General features: G+C 47.4%; 1 protein-coding gene across 1 annotated transcript in view; it reads left to right on the top strand.

Moving 5' to 3' along the window:
* The window catches only part of LOC148513511 (uncharacterized), a 71,827-nt gene that overhangs the window by 41,989 nt on the left and 8,022 nt on the right, over nucleotides 1-21,816 (top strand). The window contains exons 15-19 of the mRNA XM_088481857.1: nucleotides 1,537-1,594; nucleotides 2,903-2,995; nucleotides 14,216-14,276; nucleotides 20,121-20,234; nucleotides 21,442-21,499. Coding sequence (XP_088337983.1) covers nucleotides 1,537-1,594; nucleotides 2,903-2,995; nucleotides 14,216-14,276; nucleotides 20,121-20,234; nucleotides 21,442-21,499 — 384 coding nt within the window. The remainder of the gene's footprint in view (nucleotides 1-1,536; nucleotides 1,595-2,902; nucleotides 2,996-14,215; nucleotides 14,277-20,120; nucleotides 20,235-21,441; nucleotides 21,500-21,816) is intronic.

Raw genomic sequence — 21,816 nt, 5'->3', positions numbered from 1 at the left:
TCTACGGTGATTGTAATACTAAGGGGCATATGTATCAAAGCTTGATGTGAGAGATATATCACCAACCAATCAGCTTCTAACTTACATTTTGCAAGCTGTGTTTAATAAATGATAGTTAGAAGCTGATTGGTTGGTGTTATATATTTCACAATTTTATCTCACATCAAGCTTTGATACATATGCCCCTAAATATTTGTTCCTATTTATGTATGTTATCATTTGTTGAAGAATCTTTAATAAGTAATAGAATAATTATCATTGTGCTCATGGATTAGTATTGTTGGTGGCGTGGACGGCGATCTATGGCATTTATTTATTATTAAAATGTGCAATATCCCATTGGCAATGACCTTTGCCGTTACCACCAAGTAGCGCCAATTTAGCCGTTGGTGAGAAGCGAGTGAGGTGCGTGTGACTTGTTCGTAGCTACTGAAGTTTGCGTATAATGACTGCGATACATGAGCAGTTTGCGAAATATCACAAGGTGGGGCTGTATTCGGACTTTCGTGCGAGCAAAAATCAGACCCACAGTCCATCCTCTCACTACGCCAGGGCTTTACAGATATTTTTGTATTTTATTAACGGCTATTTATATAGCGCACACATCTTAAGCAGCTGCTCACACGATTGCGCTTCCTATACCATATTCCACAATGCACTCCTACGAAACGCGTCACAAATCTCATTATGTTTTCAGTCAAACGCCTTCCGATCTTCATTCGCATTTCAGCATCAATTATGTAAAATCTTAAGACCGTTTGGGAGTTTTCTTATTTCCTGTCCCGAGACGCCATGCGTCCACCGCATGAGCCCCGATTCTGCCTCATGAGCCCCATTTACATATAACCTGTAGAACTCTTATCCGGATTATAAAGCTGATAAACGGATCAGGATGATGGCGATGCTCATATATATTCTGTGTTTTTCTGTCATGCCTTTCGGATACTTTTCTGTTTGTTATCTATAATAATTCCCATCTCTCGGCTGCTGGGGAATAAGCCGCAGTTTTCTCTATTTTCCTACCGCTCTATAATACTCATTATAATAACAATTTTCATTTACAAATCCCTGTATTGTTCTCATGTACATTCCGGGAGACTTTCTCATTTTATCTGTGAATTAGACGGGAGAGAGCGGCCGCTGTGCGTCCCCCTCTGTACATTATGAAGGTGTTTATGGCCGTTCTAGATGGAAGTTTACAAATTGCTGTTTATTATACAGTCTGTGGTCTTTCTCGGGAAGCGTGTTCAGCTGTCACTGAGGCTTCGGGTCTCCAGCCCCTCAGACACACACACGCGCACAGATTTACTGACACTCCTGCAAATGACAGTAACACATTCATGGGCGCTCTCTGTCAGAGGGTTTTTAGATTTAATAGTGGTCTTATTAGGTCATTTCCGGGGATAAATGGAAGCACTTATGATACAGCAGGGCCCTGCATTCTCGTGTATCTGCTACAACAGACCTCTATGACTTGTATTTGTGTCTGGTTGAATTCTATTATGAGATGAAATATTTGACTGTTCCATCTTTCAGCGCAATTGTGTCGGCGACTCTGAAATGTCTCATGAAGTTCTACAATTTATCAGACGACGTAAGTCTTCAGCACGGTTCCCGGTAGACTGTTGTCAACATTGTTACTGACTACTATACTTTACAAACCTTTACTGACTTCTTGGGTTATACAAAAATGTCTCTAAAAGAATAAGTAGTAGCAATATCTATGGGAAATTGAAGGCCGGTCTTATCTAAAAATTGTATCTGCTTATTGTGTCCCGACCATTGCTTTGGGTCTTCAGGGATCAACGCCCGGGTGAGCTTAGGAGAAATACACAGAGAGGGGCGATTGCATCGCTGGTAGGGAGAAGGTGCCCCCCCCCCCCAATGGTTCTCATACCAGGGTGATGAGCATACTCTATGTTACAGACAGGGGATGACGTCAATGACTTACAAACACTAGGATAATGAAATGTTATCTGTTCATATATAATATTCTATGGCTATATGCAATAATGCCCTCATGTTCTGGAATGTAAGGAAATCGGATTTCATAAACGAGTTCTGTGCACATATAAAAACACTAGGACACAGGAAATCGCAATTTGCTTTAACTTTTAACTTATTTCATAATATTACAGCAGTAGATGTATTGTGCAAATTCCAATATTAGTATTTGTTACTTTTATTTTGTTGTACTTTTGACTTGGCTATCTATAACTGACACCACCTTCCCAGATGCCATCTCCTGTTGGGGGCTTCTCTCGTTCTCCCACACCCTTATACCTGAAGGCCGCCATGGTGGTTAACTCTGGTTCCTCCTACCTCCCCTGCTGCACCTTCCTTGTCTTCTCCCTGAAATCTCTCTCTTGTTGCCACCATCTATTGTCCCCCTGGTCCCACCTCCCGAGTCCTTATATCTTCTCTGCCTGGCATTCCTACTTTCTATCCTCAGACATCCCCTCCCTCCCTCCCTCCCTCATTTTGGGAGGCCTCTACATTCCGATTGATGATCCTACGAACCCTGCTGCCTCCGGGCACCTCTCCCTCTCTACCTCGTTTAACCTCTCTCAATGGACTTCCTTCCTCGCTCACATCAGCAGTCGCTCTCTTGGTTTCCCTCAGCTATCTCCAACTTCAACTGTCCCCTCCCTCTCTCCAACCACCGTTTTGTCTCCTTTAACATCTCCCTCCCTCATCCCCGCTCTCCCTCTCCTAAGGCTAATCTGACGTCATTGACACCACCAGATTCCCCCCTCCCCAATTACCACTTTCTACTGCACTCATACTTGGTGTATGTTTTATCTCCTAGGTAGGATGATATATAATATACTGTTTATATGTGTATATGTAACAATTATTATACTCATTCATAAATTCATAATAACACGCATATCTTCTTTAGGATCTTCCAAAGTCTGTGCGTCCAAATTTTATTCTGGATGTTGAGAAAGAAGAGCTGTTCATCACTGCCGGGCTGCAGGATCGGGTCGTTCAGGTAATAATGAAACAAAGTGGAAACTAATCATGTGCCAGGTGTGTGCTACGGATAGTATACAATAAACAACTGATTATATGTATCATCCAACATCTATGGCTACTCCTCCATTCCTTCTCACATTGTATTTGTATTCATAGTAGCATCTAAAGTATATTAATAAATATAGGAGCATGAGATGCTCACTCTTATCTACAGAGCCCTCCAACACCTGCCCCTCACAGCTCTGACCTCATCATGAGACTCTCACCCTCATCTACAGCGCTTTCATACAGCTCTGACGACCTCAAGAGACACTCGCCCTCATCTACAGAGCCCTCCAACACCTGCCGCTAACAGCTCTGATCTCATCATGATACCCACCCTCATCTACAGAGCTCTCACCAACACCTCCCTCTCACACAGCTCTGACCTCATCATGAGATACTCACCCACATCTACAAAGCTCTCACCAACACCTCCCTCTCATACAGCTCTGACCTCATCATGAGATACCCTCATCTACAGAGTTCTCACCAACACCCCCCTCTCATACAGCTCTGACCTCATCATGAGATACTCACCCTCATCTACAGATCTCTCACCAACACCTCCCTCTCATAGAGCTCTGGCTTCATCATTAAATACTCACCCTCATCTACAGAGCTCTCACCAACACCTCCCTCTCATACAGCTCTGACCTCCTCATGAGATACTCACCCACATCTACAAAGCTCTCACCAACACCTTCTCTCATACAGCTCTGACCTCATCATGAGATACTCACCCTCATCTACAGAGCTCTCACCAACACCTTCTCTCATACAGCTCTGACCTCATCATGAGATACTCACCCTCATCTACAGAGTTCTCACCAACACCCCCCTCTCATACAGCTCTGACCTCATCATGAGACACTCACACACATCTTCAGAGCTTTCACCAACTCCTCCCTCTCATACAGCTCTGACTTCATCATGAGATACTCACCCTCATCTGCAGAGCTCTCACCAACACCTCCCTCTCATACAGCTCTGACCTCATCATGAGATACTCACCCACATCTACAGAGCTCTCACCAACACCTCCCTCTCATACAGCTCTGACCTCATCATGAGATACTCACCCTCATCTACAGATCTCTCACCAACACCTCCCTCTCATAGAGCTCTGGCTTCATCATTAAATACTCACCCTCATCTACAGATCTCTCCCCAACACCTCCCTCTCACACAGCTCTGACCTCCTTTTGAGATACTCACCCTCATCTACAGAGCTCTCACCAACACCTCCCTCTCATACAGCTCTGACCTCCTCATGAGATACTCACCCACATCTACAAAGCTCTCACCAACACCTTCTCTCATACAGCTCTGACCTCATCATGAGACACTCACACACATCTTCAGAGCTTTCACCAACTCCTCCCTCTCATACAGCTCTGACTTCATCATGAGATACTCACCCTCATTTACAGAGCTCTGACCACATCTTGAGACACACATCCTCATCTACAGAGCTCTCACCAACACCTTCTCTCATACAGCTCTGACCTCACCATGAGATACTCACCCTCATCTACAGAGCTCTCACCAACACCTCCCTCTCATACAGCTCTGGCTTCATCATGAGTTACTCACCCTCATCTACAGAGCTCTCACCAACACCTTCTCTCATACAGCTCTGACCTCATCATGAGATACTCACCCTCATCTACAGAGCTCTCACCAACACCTTGCCTCTCATACAGCTCTGATGTCTTCTGTCAGTTATTTGCCTCACGTCGTTCTTGGTAACCACCTTTCACTCTCACCTCCAAGACTTCTCCTGTGCTGCACCCACTTAAGGAACTCCCTACCCCGCTCAATGAGACTCTTCTCAACCTTTAGTCTTTTATAACCTATTATAGGAGCAAGAATTTTCTGCCATAGAAGATGACATTTTAATTGCTGAAGGTAACGGATTGGCTAAATAAAGACTTTATTAAAAATAAACTTTTTAACAGAAATGCTGTTAAAAGCTAATTTCTACTTCAGGGTCCATAGGGTATCCACAGGATACCTTGGGGTATAGGTTTGACGTCAGTCGCAGGGCACCAAAGAGTTAAGCTTTCAGCCTCCCAGGATGCACTAGGTCCCCCTCCTATACCCCGCCCCCGGGCCAAGGCACCTCAGTTTAGTTTGGTGCCCGGCCGGAGTCGGGTGCACCTGTTGGAGTGGGGGCTAGAAGAGCCCCTGAAGCTTTTTCTTCATGCAGCTGTGGCTGCACATCTGGATGAACAGCATGGACAGTCAGTCCTGACGTCCATGCTGTCTTCCCTACACCCCGCCGGTACCAGAACGCCGGTACTGATCCGGGGATGCTGGTGGGCGTCTGGGGTCACAGCTAGCGGTGACCCCAGATGCTCCGGACCATGACCGGATTCAAGGGGGATAGAGGTAAGCAGCGGGGTCCCGCGGTGGGTCCCCGCTGATCACATGGTCCTAAGTCCCCAGGCAGGGGGCTCCCTGGGGACTGGCTGCAGCGTGGAGCCAGGCGACCAACCTGCGCTTCCACTACCCCCTGGGACAGCTGACCGCAGCAGAGCGGTAGCGCTGCGGCGTCCCAGGGGTTAAATGCATGCCAGGGGAGCGCGCCTTCCCAGTCTCACAGCCGGCGCCTCCCCCGCTGCACACAGCCCTCTCTGCACTGTGCTGACTGGTCCTGTGTCAGCGCTCCTCCCCCAGGCCAGCTTCTCTCTGCTCCTCGGCGGCCATCTTCTCTGCAACGCATGGTGAACGCTGCTGGAAGTCTGGAAGGAAGCATCGTGGTCTGGGTCCCCCCGCATACCTCTCCTCCGCTGTGGCTCAGGTCTGTGTATGCAGCGCTGTGTCCTACCAGGCCCTGTGTCTGTGTAGTTGAGTGATCAGCGCTGTTAGTGCAGGAATTGTTATTTCTCTGCATTGTATGTGACTGTGCTAGCGCTGCCTGTAACTTTTCTTCTCTAAACTGTCAGCTTTATTACTGTCCCTGTTCTTTCTGCTAAAGCCCTTGCGGTGCGGTGCTGCAGGGTGGTCTCTCGCCTATTTAATACTTAATTGGTGAGAGAGGTCACATACGTGGTGCCATCATGTCTGAAAGTGATTTTCCCCTCCGGCTACAGTGTACCACGTGCAAAGTACCGTTAGCGGAGGGGGAGGGTAGCGCGGAGGGCCTTTGCCGGCAGTGTTTGTCCATGGCGCGGCCTATTACGGTTACAGCACCGGTACAGGAGCCACCCTGGGCTTGTTTCGCTCAGGCGTTAACAGCTTTAGTGGGCCAGTTAGCTCCGCAGCCCGCGTTTACTCCGATGGGTTTGTCCCAGCAGTCTGTGGTGTCGTCACCCATGCAGGGGTTCCCACGACAATTGGTGGTACCCCACAGTCTCCCTATTTCCCCGCTCCCGGGTTCTCAGGAGCCAGCGTGGGTTAACTCCCTGACGAGTTCTGTACAGCACTTGTCGGATGTGTTGCAAGGGGAGTCTGTGATGCGGCCTCATAAAAGGCCGGTGGCGTCTCTGTCCGCTCCTTATGAGGATGACGAAGGGACGTCTGATGATGGGGAGATTCTGGATCCTTACGATCAGGAACCTTTCCATACTAAGGACGCTGATGCTAAGTCCAAAGTATATATTCCTGGACTTATTCGGGCGGTCCGCACAGCCTTGGTGATTGAGGACGAAGTTCCCCCAGCGGCTAAATCTAAGTATGCCTTTTTCAAAGATGTGAAGGGCGATGCCACAGTCTTTCCTCTTTCGGGTCAGTTGGTGGACCATTTAGAGGAGGCGTGGAAACAACCAACCAGCCGCAGAGACGCCTGGCGGTGGCTTATCCGTTCGCGGATAATTATTTTGCTAAGTGTGAATCCCCTCCACAGGTGGATTCTCACGTGACCCGTCTTGTCCGTAGTGCCACATTGCCGATGCCATCCATGTCCTCCCTTAAGGATGCTACAGACCGCAAGGTAGAAATCTGCCTGAAGTCCGCTTATTCCCTTGCAGGGGGGGCAGCACGGCCGGCTATGGCCATTTGCTGGGTTGCCAGAGCGATGGAGCGCTGGGCGGATTCATTAGAGGCTTCTTTTGAATCCGACTGTCCGGCCGAACAGGCGGAGTTGATTGGCAATCTCCGTGATTCGGCCACCTACATCAACGAGGCGGCTCTAGACATTAGTACTCTGGTGTCTAGAATTTATTCAGCAGCGGTAGCTGCTCGTCGCACCTTGTGGCTGCGATCCTGGAAGGCGGACGCAGATCCAAGAAAGGTCTGGAAGCATTGCCGTTTACCGGAGAAGTTCTCTTCGGTCCGGATCTGGATAAGATTGTGGCCACGCTGGCGGCAGCCAAATCTGCTTGTCTCCCGTCGGCCGCTGCTCCTTCTGGTTCTGGACCATCGTCCTTTCGGTCATCTAGGGCCCAGGGCAGGCCCAAACCACAGTCGTTTCCTCGACAGGCTGGCCCTAAGAAATCGGTCAAGCCCCGGAAACAGGCATGGAGTACCAGACGTCCGGCCCCCAAGCCAGATGACAAGCCTGCGGCCTGACGGTCCGGGTCTCCCCTTGGGGGATCCCAGGGTGGGAGGCCGCCTGCTGCAGTTCTCCCGGTGTTGGTCGTTCACTACGACAGACACTTGGGTTCTGGAGGTGGTCTCTCACGGGTACGCCCTCTCCTTCCGGCACAGACCCCCGGCTCGATTCTTCACCACGGGTCTACCATCAGACCGGAACAAGGCTACGGAGCTGCGGAAGGTATTGCACACTATGCTCCAGGCTGGAGTTATAGTGCCTGTTCCATTCTCCCAGAGGGGCCAGGGTTTCTATTCAAATCTATTTTTGGTACAGAAACCCAATGGGTCATATCGTCCGATTCTCAACCTCAAAGCACTCAACAAGTCTTTGCGGGTCCCGAAGTTTCGGATGGAGACCCTACGGTCCATCATTCTGGCGCTGGAACCTGGGGACTACATGGTGTCATTGGACATACAGGACGCTATGGCGGTCATGGCGGCTTCTCTGCGGCTGCAAGGAGTCCGCATGTTGCCGTACTTGGACGACCTGTTATTGGTGGCAGGATCTCCAGAGCTCCTGTTACACCACTTGGACCTGACCATTGCACTGCTGCAACGGCACGGCTGGCTAATCAACTGGCAGAAGTCCACTCTAATCCCGTCTCGGAGGATTCTGCATCTTGGAGCCTTATTGGACTCGGGACAGCAAAGGATCTTCGTGACGGAGGACAAGATTTCTGCTTTACAGTCAAGGGTGCGCAGTTGTCTGCACAGCCGCCGGGTGTCCTTACACTCGGCGATGAGGTTACTGGGCTCCATGGTGTCGGTGTTCGACATGGTGGAATACGCCCAGTTTCACTCCAGACCTCTGCAGCACCTGATCCTGTCCAAGTGGAACGGGCTGCCTCAGTCTCTGAAGTTCCAGACGATTGTGCTCACCCCGGAGGTTCGCCTGTCCCTTGCGTGGTGGTTAAAGACGACCCACCTCAACAAGGGACGTCCGTTCTGGGTTCCAAATTGGGTCCTGTTGACAACGGACGCCAGTCTTCGGGGCTGGGGAGCAGTTTCGGGTCCACACTTGTTCCAGGGCAGGTGGACACCGACAGAAGCGGAGCTTCCAATAAATATCTTGGAACTCCGTGCGGTCTTCAATGCTCTCCTGCAGGCACAGCGGTTTCTCCAGGGTCACCCGGTGCAGGTCCAGTCGGACAATGCTACCACTGTGGCCTACATAAACAGGCAAGGAGGAACTCGCAGTCGGGCGGCTCTCGTAGAGGTCTCTCGGATCCTGGTTTGGGCGGAGCGCAATCTTCCGGCCATATCAGCGGTCTTCATCCCGGGAGTGCTAATTTGGGAGGCAGACTTTCTAAGTCGCCAGGACGTTCATCCAGGGGAATGGTCCCTGCACCCGGACGTTTTTCAACTACTGGTGGACAGGTGGGGTCTTCCAGAAATCGACCTCATGGCGTCCCGGCACAACAACAAGTTGCCGGTGTACGGGTCTCGCACAAGAGACGAAGGGGCGTCTCTGGTGGATGCTCTGTCCGTCCGGTGGACGTTCAGGTTCGCATACCTGTTCCCTCCGGTCTCCCTTCTTCCACGGGTAATCCGGAAATTCAAACAGGAAGGAGGGACGCTCCTGTTGATAGCTCCCGCGTGGCCCAGACGGCACTGGTTCTCAGACCTTCAGGGTCTGTCCGTGGACAGTCCTCTGCGGTTGACGCTACGACCGGACCTTCTGTCTCAGGGTCCTTGTCTTCACCTGGACCTGACTCGGCTGTCTTTGGCGGCGTGGCTGTTGAGACGGCCATGCTGAGGTCCTGGGGGTTTTCCAGCTCTGTGGTGCGTACCATGTTACGAGCTCGGAAACCGTCTTCCGCGAGGATATACCATCGCGTGTGGCATACGTTCTTCCAGTGGTGTCGACCGAGAGGTTATGCACCGCGGGAGTTTCGTCTGTCTCGGATTCTCGCCTTCCTGCAAGCGGGACTAGATCATGGGCTTCGCCTTGCTTCTTTGAAGGTACAGGTTTCGGCCCTATCTGTCTGGTTTCACCGTAGGATTGCTACAATCCCGGATGTGCGCACCTTTATGCAAGGTGTTCTCCGTATTCAGCCGCCCTTTGTTCCACCTGTGGCGCCTTGGGATTTGGCTGTGGTCCTGAGGGCTCTCCAAGGACCGCCGTTTGAACCACTGGGCTCAGTGGATATTAAATGGCTAACAGCTAAGACTGTTTTCCTTCTGGCCGTTGCTTCAGCCAGACGTGTTTCTGAGTTAGGGGCTCTTTCTTGTAGACCCCCTTTCTTGGTTTTTCATGGGAACAGGGCAGTGCTCCGCACTCGGCCCGAGTTTCTTCCCAAAGTTGTTTCCCAGTTTCATGTTAACGAGGAAATAGTTGTTCCGGCCTTTAACTCACCGGGTCTTTCCGTGGGTGAGGCCTCTTTGGATGTTGTGCGGGCCTTAAGGACTTATGTTGACCGCACTTCTTTGTTTAGGAAGTCGGACGCTTTGTTGTCCTCTATGGCTTCTGTAAAAAGGGTTGGCCTGCTTCAAAGCAAACTTTGGCAGCCTGGATCCGTATGGCTATTTCTGAAGCTTATCTTCATGAAGGCCTACCGGTCCCTCCTTCTCTGAAGGCTCATTCCACTAGGTCTGTGGGTCCTTCGTGGGCAGCTCGACGTGGTGCCTCGGCAGTTCAGATCTGCAAGGCTGCTACGTGGTCTTCTGTCCATACCTTCGTGAGGTATTACAGGTTTGACACCTTCGCCTCTCAGGATGCTTCCTTCGGGCGGCGGATTCTCCTTTCTGCACAGGAGCGTCCCCACCCTTAAAGGATACTGCTTTGGGACATCCCCAAGGTATCCTGTGGATACCCTATGGACCCTGAAGTAGAAAATATGAGATATGGTAAGAACTTACCCTTGTTATCTCTATTTCTACGAAGTCCATAGGGTTCCACAGGACTCCCGCCCTGTCGCACCTGTGCTGCAGATGGGCTTTGCTCTGGTCACCGGTTTTCCGTCTCCCTCTGGTGAGAATGTGATTCTTGTATGTGTCCAGATCTTTGTTCTCTCTCTTCCTTCTCCTCCTCCGGCCTATGGCTTGGTAACTAACTGAGGTGCCTTGGCCCGGGGGCGGGGTATAGGAGGGGGACCTAGTGCATCCTGGGAGGCTGAAAGCTTAACTCTTTGGTGCCCTGCGACTGACGTCACACCTATACCCCAAGGTATCCTGTGGAACCCTATGGACTTCGTAGAAATAGAGATAACAAGGGTAAGTTCTTACCATATCTCATATTTTTCAGGAGCACTTGCCATACCACCAGAGACACATGCCATACACTGTTTGCAATAGTGTTAATCACAGTTCAAATGAAAAATATTTTATAAATTCTTCCAATAAACTGAGCTTCCCATGTTTTACGGGCTCAATATATGAATCTTGCACAGTAATTTTAAAAGTATAATTTTGATGTACACCGGTTCCCCATATAATCAATAACTAGATTGGGTGGCTGCCAGTATGCTCTTTACTACTTTGCTGGCTTTAATCAACTTTTTTTTTTACTTTTTTTTGTGGCGCGTTTCACCTTCAGTAGAGACAATTTTTTCAACCCCAAAGAGTGATATGTTACTTGTGGATAATATCACTACTAACCGTGTATGCACATGCCTTAATGGTTTATGAAAACTTCTTACAATAAGTATGTACCAATTAGCTTTTCCAGCATTTATGTGTGTTTTTTATATAATTAAAAATGTTTTTCTTCCAATAAGATCTTTATTTAGGCAATTTAGCTCTGAATATTTATTTTCTTTGTTGATATAAGTGATGGATTGTATCTGTCTACATTTCTTCAGATGTTTTACCTCCCCCCGATAGATTTGTATAGTGCTGTATTGTCCATACACCTCAGAGCTAATGTGTTATATGTACCAGGTTATTGTTTCTGTTAATTTAGCACCTTTGTCCAAGGCATGTTCATCAGTAGTCTGGCTGGTATTAAAAATATAGATTTAGCTTATCAGATGTAATATCATTTGTTGTTATACTTGAGATGTTCCCCTTTAAACTACCTTCTATTTTTACATAGCAAAGATGTCTACTTTCTATAATAAGTTCCTTATCTTTATGGCGCCTCAATTGAACTAATGTTGGTTATATATTTTTCTTGTATCCCCTAATTGGGTGACTAGTATCTGTTTGTTTTTTGTTTTTTTTTATAATATTTTTATTTTAAATTGAAGCAAGGGAATCATTTACATATACATTATATATAAAAAAAATATACAATACAGAGTTCAATTATATACTTGAGATCTATCAGTGTTTCGATTTTTCATTAATCTCAAACTCAATACTATATGCTTCCACACATTAAATCTTGCGATTTTTAAAAAAAATTTTTTTTTTACTAAACAACTGGAAATATTTTACCAATAATTTCTGTCAATCAAATAACAGTTCCTTTGCCTTTTGTGTTTGTGATATTTTTACAAAAGTTTCAAGTAAAAGTAAAACATTTTGATTAAAAAAAGAACCAAAAGCGTTATATTGGTGAATAAACAAAAAGGCAATAATTACTGCGCTTGGTATTATGCGTTCCTTGTTTAATAAATATTTGCAATTAAATTAGTAAGAGTTTGCTCTCTATTTATAAACAGGAGGCTTATTTAGTTACATCATTCATTTATTTTATTAAAAGACAAACTTATATCTCAATAAAAATAAAAATTTCACAAATATAGCAGCAATATTCTCATATGACAGTAATACCCAAATACATAAAAATATATATTTAATTTGTATAAAAACCAAAAAAGCTTCTAGAGTATCTATTGTTATTACACTAATCAGAATCCATATGTCACATCAAGTTACTGTATAATTATTGGCAAGTCCGCGAGTTGTTACTGGCCGTCGGGCAGTGAGGCGTTCTTTAGCCACCACAAGTAACCAGAGTAAGTGACCAACACGGAAGTGTGATTGGAGGAGTTTAAAGTCAATGCGTTTCGTCCCGTGGGATGCTAGGACTTTCTCAAGAGTCTTGAGAAAGTTTGAGCATCCCACAGGATGAAACGCAGCAGCAGCAATATTAAATTACTGCTGGCCTCCAGTCATTGTCCCTGCAGGAACATGAGTACCCAGTCCACGAACCCCCGCAGCGAGGCCCCGCGATTGCAGCGGATCGACTGTCATTAAAGGGTACGTAAGCGTATTAGCTCACATGGACAGAGGTAACTAATTATTAGGAGATCCATTGGACAGTTGAGAGTGCATTAACTGGGACGCCAGTATTTAATAGACTTTGCACAGAAACAGCTGCTGACTAATTGACCGGTTTGCCTGACTTTTCATGTTGAGAATTTGAGAATGGCAACATATCTGTATCTGCTACATACTTACTAATCAGACTAACAACTAAGTTTCGGACTTGCCAATAATTATACAGTAACCTGATGTGGGATATGGATTCTGATTAGTGTAATAACAATAGATACTCTAGAAGCTTTTTTTGTGTTTTATACAAAATCCATATATATTTTTATGTATTTGGGTATTCCGGTCATATGAGAATATTGCTGCTATATTTGTGATTTTTTTAATTTTATTTTATTTTTGTTGTTTTTATAAAATCAATGATTGATGTAAGTAAATAAGCCTCCTGTTTATAAATAGAGAGCAAGCTCTTAGAATTAATACATATTTGCAATTAATTTAACAAAGAGCAAATAATGCGAAACACAGTAATTATTTTTGTTTATTCTTGGAGATTTTTTATCTTTTGGGTCCTAACTAGACCCCAATTACTTGCAACAGGTATTAAGATTTTTATTTATAATATGAGCGCCAGGAATAGTAGTGTAATCACTACATTGCATGTTGGTATTATACTGGTGAATAACTTCTATATATCACCTCATCAAGTCTTACAACAGCCCTGATGACTGCAATAAGCAGTATTTGCAGAGATCAGGATTTAATACAGTTATATTGGTTCCTGCCCCTCGTAAACCCTTTATCTTCCCCTACAGCCCTCCTGTTACTCTTATTGATCTGTAATCTTTCATAATACAGATGATTGCTGGGGGTGAGGCCTAGTGGCAGGGAATATGGGGAAGATGTATGAAGCCTTCCAAAGGGGATGCAGTCAATATCCCGACTGCGGGGATTCCGGTGATCAGAATGCCGCGCCGGAATCCTGATACTTGTCAGAATCCCGGGGCTGGCATCCCGACCGCAGGAATCCCGAAGGTAAGTAGCAGGGTTTGGGGGAGGGTTTGCGTTAGGCACTAAGGGGGGAGGGTTAGGTTAAGGGTGTAGGGAGGTGGAGGTTAGGGTTAGGCATGTGGGGGAGGTTAGAGTCAGGCATCGGGGAGGGAGGGTTAGTCAGTAGTCTAACTATGTCGGGATCCCGAGTGCAGGCATCCAGTACCCATCCCTAATAAAGAGGTCAAGTGGAGCAGTTTCCCATAGCAACCATTCAAGCTTCTAGCTTTCACTTATCAATTATATTCTATAAAATGGTAGGTAGAAGCTGATTGGTTGCTGTTGGCATTCATTGGGTGTGGCCAGGTGTATGATGCCCAGACATAGCACAGAGTATAAGAGGCTACAGTCCTGTTAGTGTAATGGGGACAAGGACTTGTTACTATATAATGTGCTGTAGATTTAAACTGTTATTAATTAATTTATTGATTACATGTTTTTTTCATAGGTCTATGAGGGTCTGATATATATGGACTTCAGCAAAGCCATGGTGGAAGAACAGGGCTTTGGTATGTGATTAGTATATACAATTTTATTGGCTGCAGATATATATAGATGCTCGGAAACGGGGAACCGGTGTGAGAGGTTCATCGGATTTTAGCGCCGACCCCAAACACGTCTGTGGCGCATTGAGCTATTGAAATTTGGGCTTTTGCTCTTTGCGATGAAATTTTGTGGTTTTATCATTTATTTACACACAAACAAAATCATATTTTTGCTTAAAATGTATTTAATTTTTTTTTAATTTGTATCGGACTGTGGGCCTGATTCAGCAAGGAACGCAACTGTGATTGCAATAGCGGTTACGCTCGCAGTTCAACTGCGATAGTATGCTAATCCGTTACGATCACTATGCCGCAACTGCACTACACAGGGACGCCCACTTTACCTTACACACATCTGTAATGGTTAGCAGGACTACGAAGTATCGGTAACAGTGAGTACCATCGCAGCCTCATGCACACTTACACCAGCTCTGACCTTACTCACAAATTGCTAACCTCAGTGCACGCTATGAGGCCTCACGCTGCTTATGGCATTGCACTGGATAATTCATGCACGCCCATGCAACTGCGTTCAAATGCACCGGCACGCCTGTGTTCGCCCGACCACCCCCCACCCCCCCCGTCACCACCCACAAACGGCACTTCCAGTCAATCACTCTGCGCTGGGTCTGTGTAGTCACTGCGATTGCAGTCCCGATTGCAGTGGCTAGTTAGCACGCACTGCCATGCATGCGCAGAACGCAACAATCGGCCAATTGCGTGCATATTAGCAACTGCGTTCCTTGCTGAATGAGCCCCTGTGAACGCTGCTGCGTTGAATTTGCTGTTTGCATGTGAGTTTCCCTGTTAGCAATAACCGGCTCAAACATGGTCCAACCAGTTCAACTTTACTTTTTGGTAATCTCTTCTAAAATTCAATAAAATCTCATGAACCCATTTGCCGAACCGTTAAACCGTCTCCGCATGTGCATTTAGCAGTGCAAACCTTCAATATATTTTTGTCTGAGCAATATAATTGACCTTGCTGGTGACCAAGAATCCCACCTATAACTCAGACATCCCTAAATGCTGGTAACCTCCAGTGCACGCACCTCATCCTTTATAGGCTGTAACCAGTGGCGTAACTAGGGAGGGGGGGGTCAAGCAGGGCACGTGCCCTGGGCGCCGTCGGCCATGGTCCAGGACAGTGGCACTTTATAAGGGGCACACCTGGGGGTACCACTACTGGCGGCACTGCATGGGGGGACTACTACTGGGGGCACTGTATTGGGGGCACTACATGGGGGAGACAACTACTGGGGGCACTGTATAAGGGGTAATACATAAGGGGCACTACTGGGAGAACTGAATAAGGGGCACTACCACAGGGGGCACTGCATAGGGGGGACCACAACTGGGGGCACTGTATAAGGGGAACTACATAGGGGGGACCACTACTGGGGGCACTGTATAAGGGGCACTGCATAGGGGGGACCACTACTGGGGGCTCTGTATAAGGGGCACTACATAGGGGGGACTACCACTGGGGCACTACATAGGGGGGACTACCACTGGGGGCACAGCATAAGGGGTACTACAGGGGGGCACTGTATAAGGGGTACTACTGGAGGCACTACATAGGGGGGGCCCACTTCTGGGGTACTGTATAAGGGACACTACTGGGGGCATTGTTGAAGTGTGCACTACTGGGGGCACTGCATAAGGGGCACTGCTACTGGGGACATTGCATAAGGGGCTCTACAGTGGGCATTGCAAGATGGGCACTACTACTAGGGGACATTAAGGTGCATATGGAATAGAAAGGAATGTTCCCTGAGTGATGAGAAACGGTGATGTCTTGTTGACATGCCCCCATTTTACAGTGGTCACGCCCCTTGTGGAATGTGACCACGCCCACTTTTTAACACACATTTGAGGGGGGGAGGAGGGCGTCCGTTTTTTTTTTTTACATGCCCTTGGCTTCAAATACCCTAGTTACGCCACTGGCTGTAACCCTTTATATTACAGCAAGTCAGTCTATACTGTACATATAATAATAAAGATTTATATAATTCTCCCATCTACCATGGTAAGTGGCTCATTCCGGCACTCCCGACTCTCTTCCTCTAGGCGGTACTCTATCTGTCCCTGTATCACTCTCTGTCCCTATCTGTCTGTCCCTGCATCACTCTTTCTGTCCCTGTCTATCTGTCCCTGCATCACTCTTTCTGTCCCTGTCTACCTGTCCCTGTATAACTCTTTCTGTCCCTGTCTATCTGTCCCTGTATCACTCTTTCTGTCCCTGTCTATCTGTCCCTGTATCACTCTTTCTGTCCCTGTCTATCTGTCCCTGCATCGCTCTTTCTGTCCCTGTCTATCTGTCCCTGTATCACTCTTTCTGTCCCTGTCTATCTGTCCCTGTATCACTCTTTCTGTCCCTGTCTATCTGTCCCTGCATCGCTCTTTCTGTCCCTGTCTATCGGTCCCTGTATCGCTCTTTCTGTCCCTGTCTATTTGTCCCTGCATCACTCTTTCTGTCCCTGTCTATCTGTCCCTGTATCACTCTTTCTGTCCCTGTCTATCTGTCCCTGCATCACTCTTTCTGTCCCTGTCTATCGGTCCCTGTATCGCTCTTTCTGTCCCTGTCTATTTGTCCCTGCATCACTCTTTCTGTCCCTGTCTATCTGTCCCTGTATCGCTCTTTCTGTCCCTGTCTATTTGTCCCTGCATCACTCTTTCTGTCCCTGTCTATTTGTCCCTGCATCACTCTTTCTGTCCCTGTCTTTCTGTCCCTGTCTGTCTGTCCCTGTCTATCTGTCCCTGTATCGCTCTTTCTGTCCCTGTCTATTTGTCCCTGCATCACTCTTTCTGTCCCTGTCTTTCTGTCCCTGTCTGTCTGTCCCTGTCTATCTGTCCCTGTATCGCTCTTTCTGTCCCTGTCTATTTGTCCCTGCATCACTCTTTCTGTCCCTGTCTTTCTGTCCCTGTCTGTCTGTCCCTGTCTATCTGTCCCTGTATCACTCTTTCTGTCCCTGTCTATTTGTCCCTGTATCGCTCTTTCTGTCCCTGTCTATCTGTCCCTGTATCACTCTTTCTGTCCCTGTCTATTTGTCCCTGTATCTGTCTTTCTGTCCCTGTCTGTCCCTACATCACTCTTTCTGTCCCTGTCTTTCTGTCCCTGTCTGTCTGTCCCTGTCTATCTGTCCCTGTATCACTCTTTCTGTCCCTGTCTATTTGTCCCTGTATCGCTCTTTCTGTCCCTGTCTATCTGTCCCTGTATCACTCTTTCTGTCCCTGTCTATCTGTCCCTGTATCACTCTTTCTGTCCCTGTCTATCTGTCCCTGCATCACTCTTTCTGTCCCTGTCTATCTGTCCCTGCATCACTCTTTCTGTCCCTGTCTATCTGTCCCTGTATCGCTCTTTCTGTCCCTGTCTATCTGTCCCTGTATCACTCTTTCTGTCCCTGTCTATCTGTCCCTGTATCGCTCTTTCTGTCCCTGTCTATTTGTCCCTGTATCGCTCTTTCTGTCCCTGTCTATTTGTCCCTGCATCACTCTTTCTGTCCCTGTCTTTCTGTCCCTGTCTGTCTGTCCCTGTCTATCTGTCCCTGTATCGCTCTTTCTGTCCCTGTCTATTTGTCCCTGCATCACTCTTTCTGTCCCTGTCTTTCTGTCCCTGTCTGTCTGTCCCTGTCTATCTGTCCCTGTATCACTCTTTCTGTCCCTGTCTATTTGTCCCTGTATCGCTCTTTCTGTCCCTGTCTATCTGTCCCTGTATCACTCTTTCTGTCCCTGTCTATTTGTAACTGTATCGCTCTTTCTGTCCCTATCTGTCCCTACATCACTCTTTCTGTCCCTGTCTTTCTGTCCCTGTCTGTCTGTCCCTGTCTATCTGTCCCTGTATCACTCTTTCTGTCCCTGTCTATTTGTCCCTGTATCGCTCTTTCTGTCCCTGTCTATCTGTCCCTGTATCACTCTTTCTGTCCCTGTCTATCTGTCCCTGCATCACTCTTTCTGTCCCTGTCTATCTGTCCCTGTATCACTCTTTCTGTCCCTGTCTATCTGTCCCTGTATCACTCTTTCTGTCCCTGTCTATCTGTCCCTGCATCACTCTTTCTGTCCCTGTCTATCTGTCCCTGTATCACTCTTTCTGTCCCTGTCTATCTGTCCCTGTATCACTCTTTCTGTCCCTGTCTATCTGTCCCTGCATCACTCTTTCTGTCCCTGTCTATCTGTCCCTGTATCACTCTTTCTGTCCCTGTCTATCTGTCCCTGCATCACTCTTTCTGTCCCTGTCTATCTGTCCCTGTATCACTCTTTCTGTCCCTGTCTATCTGTCCCTGCATCACTCTTTCTGTCCCTGTCTATCGGTCCCTGTATCACTCTTTCTGTCCCTGCCTATCTGTCCCTGTATCGCTCTTTCTGTCCCTGTCTTTCTGTCCCTGTCTATCTGTCCCTGTATCACTTTCTGTCTCTGTTCTATCTGTCCCTGCATCACTCTTTCTGTCCCTATCTGTCCCTACATCGCTCTTTCTGTCCCTGTCTATCTGTCCCTGTATCACTCTTTCTGTCCCTGTCTATCTGTCCCTGCATCACTCTTTCTGTCCCTGTCTATCTGTCCCTGTATCACTCTTTCTGTCCCTGTCTATCTGTCCCTGCATCACTCTTTCTGTCCCTGTCTATCTGTCCCTGTATCACTCTTTCTGTCCCTGTCTATCTGTCCCTGCATCACTCTTTCTGTCCCTGTCTATCGGTCCCTGTATCACTCTTTCTGTCCCTGCCTATCTGTCCCTGTATCGCTCTTTCTGTCCCTGTCTTTCTGTCCCTGTCTATCTGTCCCTGTATCACTTTCTGTCTCTGTTCTATCTGTCCCTGCATCACTCTTTCTGTCCCTATCTGTCCCTACATCGCTCTTTCTGTCCCTGTCTATCTGTCCCTGCATCACTCTTTCTGTCCCTGTCTATCTGTCCCTGTATCACTTTCTGTCTCTGTTCTATCTGTCCCTGCATCACTCTTTCTGTCCCTGTCTATCTGTCCCTGCATCACTCTTTCTGTCCCTGTCTATCTGTCCCTGTATCACTCTTTCTGTCCCTGTCTATCTGTCCCTGCATCACTCTTTCTGTCCCTGTCTATCTGTCCCTGCATCACTCTTTCTGTCCCTGTCTATCTGTCCCTGCATCACTCTTTCTGTCCCTGTCTATCTGTCCCTGCATCACTCTTTCTGTCCCTGTCTATCTGTCCCTGTATCACTCTTTCTGTCCCTGTCTATCTGTCCCTGCATCACTCTTTCTGTCCCTGTCTATCGGTCCCTGTATCACTCTTTCTGTCCCTGCCTATCTGTCCCTGTATCGCTCTTTCTGTCCCTGTCTTTCTGTCCCTGTCTATCTGTCCCTGTATCACTTTCTGTCTCTGTTCTATCTGTCCCTGCATCACTCTTTCTGTCCCTATCTGTCCCTACATCGCTCTTTCTGTCCCTGTCTATCTGTCCCTGCATCACTCTTTCTGTCCCTGTCTATCTGTCCCTGTATCACTTTCTGTCTCTGTTCTATCTGTCCCTGCATCACTCTTTCTGTCCCTGTCTATCTGTCCCTGTATCACATTCTGTCCCTGTCTATCGGTCCCTGTATCACTCTTTCTGTCTCTGTATCACTCTTTCTGTCCCTGTCTATCTGTCCCTGCATCACTCTTTCTGTCCCTGTCTATCTGTCCCTGTATCACTTTCTGTCCCTGTCTATCGGTCCCTGTATCACTCTTTCTGTCCCTGTATCACTCTTTCTGTCCCTGTCTATCTGTCCCTGCATCTCTCTTTCTGTCTCTATCTCTCATTTGTTCTCTTTATAAAAGATGTGTCCTTCTCATCTCCTGCAGGAAATTACATCCCGATGGACATCAGTTGCGCTCCTCCGTTTTGGCTGGCCTACCTGCAAGACCCAAGTGATTCAGGAGTGATTCATAATAATGTTCGGCAGCGATGGCTGAATGGTGAGTGGACACATAACTGCCCATCAGGCCCCTTTTACTGCAGTGAAATCTTGGGCTTTCCTGAGAACCATTAGTACCCCAGGACCCTGTCGCAGGCAGGTTGGAGAATATCCTGTCTCAGTGGAGGCGCCATGACGTCTGTGACTGGGATGTTGTGGCTGGACCCTTGACTGTACATTGACAAGCAGCCCCTGTGTCTTTGTGTCTGAGCCCGAAGTGTCCTAACATTGTCCAGCTCTCATGGCCTGGTCCCAGGGGTGCCCCAACCTTACCGTCACATGCGGAGATCTATTTGTGAGAAAAAACACTTGTGTAGGGAAGTTGTTCTTTGTAGCACTTCTACCAACCAGTTCTCTATTCCGTTCTCAGACTGCTTTCTCCATTCTGTTCATATTTCACCTCCTGATAAAATACTGTACTTGAACATACTGAACATAGGGCCTGATTCAGAGCCGCTCGTAAGCGGCCGCTCGTTCGCTCCGAGCGATGTTTGCCCAACTGCGCATGCGTACGGATTTTAATACGCATGCGCGAACCAGTCAGTGCGGCCGAAAATCGTTTGTTCGCTAAATAGCGAATGCCTGCTAATATGAGTGACAGGAGGAGGCGTATGTGGGTGGTAACAGGGGAAGGTGCTTGAAAACGGGGAGTGGAGATCCGAACGCAGGCGCGCTTAAAGGTCAAAACGGGCGTTTTATGGGTGTGCATAATTAATACAGCAGCGTCACTGACCACGTCACTGGGTTATTTTATAGCCAGAACTGCTCGCAAGATTGTGGTAGCAAAAACCAACTACAAGAATAGCGAGCAGTTCATACCCTGGTCGATGTACTCGATTAATCTAATAAATAGCGGACAGGACGTAGGATGCGAGCGGCCAGGGGGCGTATTTTTTAAAAAAACGACCGCAAGTTTTGTTCGCTCGTTCAGACATAGAGGCGTGAACAGACCGCAAAGAGCGAACGGCTCATTTGAATAGCCACCCCTATTTTCTGAACGAGCGAGCGCAAATAGCGTCCGGCTCTGAATCAGGCCCATAGGCCAGTATGATCCCCCATCACTAGTCTATGTTCCTAGTATGCCGGTGTGGGGGCTCCCAGTCTGGGACAAAGGCCTTTATGAAAGTGATCCTGGTTGGGGCATGAGATATGAATCTTTGTTACATTTTGTGCTTCCTCCTAAAGCTATAAGCGCCATTATGTTGCAGGTGATCCGCAGGTTATTGAAGCCATGAAGATCTTTGCAGAACTGACCGACAAGGCAAAGTAAGATTATATTACCCTCTCCATTGATATTGTACAGAAAATGCCGACACAGCTACAACGACACAGGAATGTCTTCTGAGTCTTTCCAGAAAATGTGCAAATTGAGTTATGCTTAATATGTAAATACCCGGTAACATCTGCAGATGAAAATGCTCTATATACATTCAATTATATTATCCTAATTTCTCTGTTTTACAATAAAGATGCAGGAAACGACCCGCTGACCACTCCCCTTGCGCACAAGCCTACAGTCTTTTCTGTTCTAAACTTGTACCATTGTTTTCCTAATTAGCTAAATTTACATGTAATATGCAAAT

This window comes from Taudactylus pleione, unplaced genomic scaffold, assembly GCF_031769625.1.
Source record: "Taudactylus pleione unplaced genomic scaffold, aTauple2 ptg000278l, whole genome shotgun sequence".
NCBI classification, from domain to species: Eukaryota; Metazoa; Chordata; class Amphibia; order Anura; family Myobatrachidae; genus Taudactylus; species Taudactylus pleione.
This window is presented reverse-complemented; position numbering and strand designations above follow the sequence as displayed.